Source organism: Cryptomeria japonica, chromosome 2 (genome assembly GCF_030272615.1).
Source record: "Cryptomeria japonica chromosome 2, Sugi_1.0, whole genome shotgun sequence".
NCBI classification, from domain to species: domain Eukaryota; kingdom Viridiplantae; phylum Streptophyta; class Pinopsida; order Cupressales; family Cupressaceae; genus Cryptomeria; species Cryptomeria japonica.
Genome location: NC_081406.1, coordinates 245048769 through 245055476, shown reverse-complemented (window position 1 = coordinate 245055476; position 6708 = coordinate 245048769). Strand labels below are relative to the sequence as shown.

At 29.9% G+C, this 6708-nt stretch overlaps 1 protein-coding gene across 1 annotated transcript; it reads left to right on the top strand.

Moving 5' to 3' along the window:
• The first annotated feature begins 3147 nt into the window (after positions 1-3147).
• LOC131030758 (bifunctional pinoresinol-lariciresinol reductase 3) lies at positions 3148-5788 on the top strand. Its single transcript, XM_057961668.2, has 5 exons — positions 3148-3474; positions 3798-3944; positions 4502-4751; positions 4839-5039; positions 5424-5788. Exons 1-5 carry the CDS (start codon positions 3292-3294, stop codon positions 5585-5587), a joined length of 945 nt encoding a protein of 314 aa, XP_057817651.2. The 5' UTR covers positions 3148-3291; the 3' UTR covers positions 5588-5788.
• The last annotated feature ends 920 nt before the right edge of the window (positions 5789-6708 follow it).

Genomic DNA, 6708 nt, shown 5'->3' with positions numbered 1-6708 from the left:
ATTACACTATTGAAAATGGACTATGTCTATATGATTATTTTTCTTTGAGGAAAGATATTCTAATTATGTCGGATTAACTAATTTTGACATTATGAAAAAGATTAATTAAATAATAATTAATTATAAAATGAAACAACAATTGCTCTAATGGTTAGAGAATTATTAGAACCACTTATAATAGATTGTATTGTGTTTGATCTGAATTGATCATGAGTAGTGTAAATACCAACCTTATTATAGGAGAGGCACTTGGTAAGTGAAATTATTAATGTTGACATCTTAGGTGTAACTCTATAGGTTGTAAATGCCTTATATTAAATAAATCACATCAGCAAGGTTATCAGACATTAATGAGGAATAGAGAAAAAAATGGTGAATTCAGCTCTTTAGTTCCTCAAAACCCTTGATGTGCAAGAACACAGAAAAGAAACAAAAAAAATTGAAAAAGAAAGTTGGGATGAAAATAAATATTAACGATCAATAACAGAAGGTGGCAAGGGAGAAAAAACTAAAATAATTTCATTTTACTAAATGTTTTTGACAATGAAAATGGAAGCTGAAACAATCTGTATAGGCAGGAGAGTGAAATACTTGTTCATGTTTCAATTATCGTATCAATACATGAAAATTAAAATTTTAGTAAAGTATTTTACATAAATCAATAGTTATTTTCTGGATGTGTAGTTAGCATGCATATTTATCCATTTTTTCTTATTAGAGGAGTTGTTTAACTTTTTGATAGTCATAGCACACAATTATTAGGGTATTTGTACATAAGTATTGGTTGACACCTTTATTAGAGTAATATGTACACTAGAGGAGTTGTGACAAATTTTTAGTGGTGGGGCATGTATGCATGACACTTCTAAATAACCACTTTAGGACATTGGTACACATAACGACTCCTCTCATATTCATTGTAAGTACCTAGAAGTTGAATTAATAGCTTTAAGTTCTAAAATCACATATGAAGAAATCCAAAAAAATCATTAAAAATTGATGTATGATTTTAAGAGCTAAGAGTACGCAACGGTCCTCTCCCCTAAGATTGTGCTCAAACTTCCTTCTTGGGGTAGCCTTTCAAATGTTGTGATTCATGTATCCATTTATTTTAATTTTCCTTCTCCCACTAATGGAATTTCAACTTTAATTATTGTTGTTTTCTTGCCACTATCCTCCAACCTGTACATTTATTTGTTGCAGAATTAGAAATCAATTTAGCTAATTATAATAGCCACAAAGAAGTGGAATATATATATATATATATATATATATATATATATATATATATATATATATATATATATATATATATAATGCCCATCTTATCTTTAACCATTATTTGTTGTCACTAGTGTCCAATTGCAAGACATAAGATCCATCTATTAGAGTAATTTAGAGGTGTGATTAGTGATAATTAGACCTCTAAGTCATTCAAGGTGTTTAATTAATTGATGCAAATCTCTTTAGTTATCTTGGGCTACTTAGAACATTGTGTAGGGATGCAAAACTCTTCTTAGAATTCTTAGGGTTCCTTTAATGTACAATAAATAAATAAATAAGTTGTTTTTTATTATGTCCATTTATGTTCTCAAAATGTGGAATGACATTTAAACATCTAGAAGTCTTCCCCCATTTAGTTTTTGGTTCATTTTGATATAATGACGTGAAACAATTATATATTTACAAGTGGTGCATTTTTGTGCTAAGTTTGGATCATTCCCTAATCCTTATCCATTCCCATTTACTCTTGCTTACACATATTTCCATGCATTCTAACTTATCCTAGCTCTATTTGCACCTATCTCCACATAATTGACTTATTATCAACTCACATTTCAATGTGCATATTCTTGGTATGAAGATTTACATTTTCTTATTGAGAATAAAGTCGACAATGACAAGGTTCAATATCTAAGGGCTCAAGATTGAACCCCCAAATTCAAATTTTTAAAATTCAAATTCTTAATTTCCTACCTTTTTAAGTAGTCATTGAAAGCCAACTTGGTAGATGTTTGTGTAACTTATTATTATATCAATATTTAAATACATTCATTAGCGTATTTAATTCATATAGGACAACAATCTAGACATCATGGGAATTATAAAGAGTAACCATTCTATGAAAATTTCAATTTGGATCATTAAAAGAAATCAACATTTATGTATGGGCCATTTGTGTACTTGTTGAATATTCACTCAAGGTTGTAAACTTAGTTCATTAAGAGCGTTGATGAAGGAAAGCAAAAGCTTGGGATCACAATGGCCTAGTGGGGGTTTGAACCTTTGTGGTCACAACAACAACTCTATCACTCAACCAACACATTATGGGATCAGACCCATATATTAGTGTATAGATCCACATTGCTTAGGATCAATCCATACCACTTGAAATTAATCCACATTAAATCTTGAATATATATCCCAATTCTAAAAAAATAGACATGAAAAATATTTTTTTCTCAATATTAGTAAATTATTTCTACATATCCCCACCTTGTATATTCTAACATCAATATAAAAGCTAAATACTCTTATCATTCTGATTTAATTTTAAAATATTATTATAATTATCCATCTCTTACCAAACTATTTCTAAATTAGGTTATTGTATAATTGATTAAGGAATTTTACTTAATTTAACAAAGAATTTTATTCTTTAGAATCAATTTTGACAGTGAGAATCAATCTCTTTCCAATCTAGGTTACGTGAGATCCCCCAAAAAAACCAAAAAAAAACCAAAACAAAACAAAACAATATTATGACATTAATGAAGTGAAAAGAATAATGTTTTGATGGGAGACATCCTAACAATTCCAATAGTTGTAAATTTGGCATCAGTCAGATCACACGTTGTGATATAGGTACTCCATCATTATAATAATATCATCTGCACTCTACTGAATTTGGTGTCAGGTCCATCCTTAACACCCACCTTAACAACTTCTCTTCACATGTATTTTTGTCCATTTCAAGTATTTTCCACATGCTTGTGTAATGAACAGCATTTGCCATGTCAGGTAAGTAAGAATAACATCAAATCAAGATTAATATTAAATTTCAATAAATCTTCCTCTAGAATTGTCATCATAATTCAAATGTTTTGGGGCTCTCAGGCTATAAATGGATTGTTTATGCATTTAACTTGACATCAGCAAAACAGAGATCTTAATTTAAGATCCTTTTTTGAGGCAAACAGCTGATAAGTTTTGCTTGTGCTGTTCAGTCCCAGAAGCTCCATTACAGGTGTCTTTGCAGCAAAACAGTAAGGAAGAGCATATTCATATAGTATGGATATGAAGAGCAGAGTTTTAATTGTGGGGGGCACTGGTTATGTTGGCAAAAGAATTGTGAAGGCCAGTATAGCTCTTGGCCATCCTACTTATATTTTGTTCAGGCCAGAGGTGGTCTCTGACATTGATAAAGTGCAGATGCTCTTATCCTTCAAACAGCTTGGGGCCAAACTTCTTGAGGTATACCAACATTTTTAAGTTTAGTTTTACCTTATCTTTAATCAGTGAACTGTTTGTTTGATGCCTGTTTCTGGGTTGGATTCGATTGTCTGTGAATATTTTGATCAACGTTTCGGATCACACTTTCTGATCCACAGAATGGTTAATGAGCTAAGAAAAGTGAACTGTTTGTTAAAAACTCTGTTTTAGATTTATTTGTTCTGTTGAATATGTAGTAATGTAAAATTACTTAACACAATTGAATTCAGAAAGAACGATACAATAAAATGTAGATATCTGATATCAGATTCATCTCAACAATCCAATTTGATGATATTGTGCAGGCTTCATTGGATGACCACCAAAAGCTTGTGGATGCTGTGAAACAAGTTGATGTTGTCATCAGTGCTATTGGAGGTGGTGTGGTGGATCACCATATACTTGATCAGCTCAAACTAGTGGAGGCCATCAAAGAAGCTGGCAATATTAAGGTATATGGATTTTATCTATACCCAGATCTATAAAATATAAATTTTGTGCACTTGTTAAGATCCAAACGTCTAACATCCTAGCCATGTAGTTCAATCATCTACATTCCAAACCACCATATAAACATTATAAACCCACCATGGTTTTCTCACCTTGTCAACCATTGATGAGGTAAGAGGTGCTAAATTTGTCTCATTTTGTTTGCAACTTTGTAAAGGGTAGCTTGTGGAATTGGCTCACTCAATTCATCCTTTAGAAAGTCCATCTACTCCAACATTACAGGTTTCCTAATAGATGTGCATGTGTGCATGTATTAGGGATAAATTTACTAGTTAGAAGGCTGCATATAATTTTAATGCTAAGTGGTTTTCTTCACTATGAGCATATCTAGCCTCTCAATTGAAACCGAGTTAAATAAAATTCTACAAAATTTCTTAGAAAGTGTGTTATCAAAGACACCAAATTGGGTAAGATTCTTGAGTCAACTATTGTTTATATAAATGTATTGAAGTATAAATTCTAATGAGTTGTGTAATGTTATGTTTTCTTTGAAAAATAGAGATTTCTTCCTTCAGAGTTTGGGATGGATCCAGATGTTATGGTGCATGCATTGCATCCTGGTAATAGTATATTCATTGATAAGAGAAAGGTTCGACGTGCCATTGAAGCAAGGAATATTCCTTACACATACGTGTCTGCAAATATGCTTGCTGGGTTCTTTGCTGGAGGCTTAGGGCAACTGCTAGATAAAGCCCCCATGATGCCTGCTCAAGATAAAGTCCTCATCTATGGAGATGGAAATGTTAAAGGTAATGTCTCTTTGCATGAATAATTTATTTAAACAAAGACAACACATAAGACTCATATTTATTATATTATATATATTGTCTTTATAGGTATTTATCTGGATGAAGACGATGTTGGAATATACATCGTCAAATCAATTGATGATCCTCGCACCCTCAACAAAACTATGTTTATGAGGCCACCAAAGAATATACTTTCACAAAATGAAGTTGTAGAAATATGGGAGAGATTGTCAGGATTAAAGTTGAAAAAAATCTACATGTCAGAGGACCAACTTCTAAATATGGAAGGTAATTTTTTGGTATTTTAATAAAGTATCTAATTTAATTTCAACAAATTAAAAAAGAGAAAAGAGATGAAGCCACATATTATATTAAGAGACATGCAACTTGGTTTAAATGTTTACACTGAATCAAAAATATTTATCTTAACTAAAATTGTTAGAAAGTAATCCAACTAAATGACATATATGTAGCTATTTTTAATTTTTGTAATGTATATTATTTATACAATTATTTTAATACTTTTTAAAAGTATATGCCAACATCATTGTCTAGCCAATAATTCCTTGTATGTGTTTTTTATAAACTAAAAATAAATCATTTTAAAGAAACAAACAGACTTTTTAGTTTATAAGTTAAATGTTAATTAGCTCAATTTTTGTTTAATTTCAGGTGAATCTTATTTGGAGAAGATGAAACGAGGTCATCTCTATCAAATTTTCATTAGAGGGGATCTTTACAATTTTGAAATTGGGCCCAATGCTACTGAAGCTTCCGAACTTTATCCAGAAGTCAAATACACAACCATGGATTCTTATATGAAGCGCTACGTTTGAATATTTTTCTTATTGTATCTGTCACATTTTCATACATAATATCTAGAGATATTTAGTAATAAATAATGGTGTATATATACATCATAAACACCATATAATTTCGTATAGACTATTATGGGAACTATTTAAGTATGGTTGTTTAGATGATTTCTCTCGAGGGGTGTCGCTCTCACATAAATGTGACAAGATTTTGGTTGATTATGTTTTATCTAACATGTGGTAAGTAAATTTGAAGGAATTATGTTTTGTTGCTTTTATTTTATTTTATAGTTTTGTATGTGTTTTATTTTGAAGATGCTAGTTCTATAAATTGACAATTACTATGTTAAATGCATATAAACTCAATGCACAATTTATTCTAGGTTGGGATATATTATTTATAGACTATAATTTTGTTGTTTTCTTTGATTTTTTTGTTGATCTGTAAAAGGATATTAGTGACCTCTTGGTGACATTAGCTTTTATTTTACTAACTCCACTAATTTCATATCTTTGGGAATATTTGAATATTTTAAATATTATCTGTTTATTTTCTAAATTGGTCAAAATATACATTTCTATAATAGTGATATTATATCTTATCAATATTATTTATTTTATATTTGTAAAAACATAATTATTTAAGGGCACAAGTTAAATCAATGTAATACTTATTACTTTGTTTAAAATGGGTATAAGGTATATTTCCTTTAATATTATGGTTTTTACTAATAAATTATAAGTGAGAGTGAGTTTTTATTTTGTTCTAATTTTCTATAGGATATTTTTTTATTGTAAATTCTAGTCATAAAGGATAAATTATAGAATATTATTTTATTTATTTTCTATATCAGAGTCCTTCTGTTCTAATCATTTTCTATTCTAAGCGTTGTAATAATAATACTAAATATTATTTAGTTAGTTTACACTTTGTCAATTTATCTCACATTTATTGTACCTCATAAGTTTTTGATTAAGGAAAATCAGGTTTTAAGGGACCTAAAACCCGCTTACATATCAAAAAGAAAAGCAATAGAGAAATTAGAGAAGATAGAACAAAGAGAGTAAGGCTGCAAAAGAACAACCAAAGTAAAGAACAACAAAAGGCCAGCGAGAGACTAGCACACCTAAAACAAAATTAC

Excerpts from the sequence above, each read along its gene's own strand:
- LOC131030758 (XM_057961668.2), top strand. The coding sequence starts at position 3,292 with ATGGATATGAAGAGCAGAGTTTTAATTGTGGGGGGCACTGGTTATGTT. Across the intron at positions 3,475-3,797 it reads TTGGGGCCAAACTTCTTGAG|GCTTCATTGGATGACCACCA; the intron begins GTATACCAACAT and ends GATATTGTGCAG. Across the intron at positions 4,752-4,838 it reads TGGAGATGGAAATGTTAAAG|GTATTTATCTGGATGAAGAC; the intron begins GTAATGTCTCTT and ends TTGTCTTTATAG.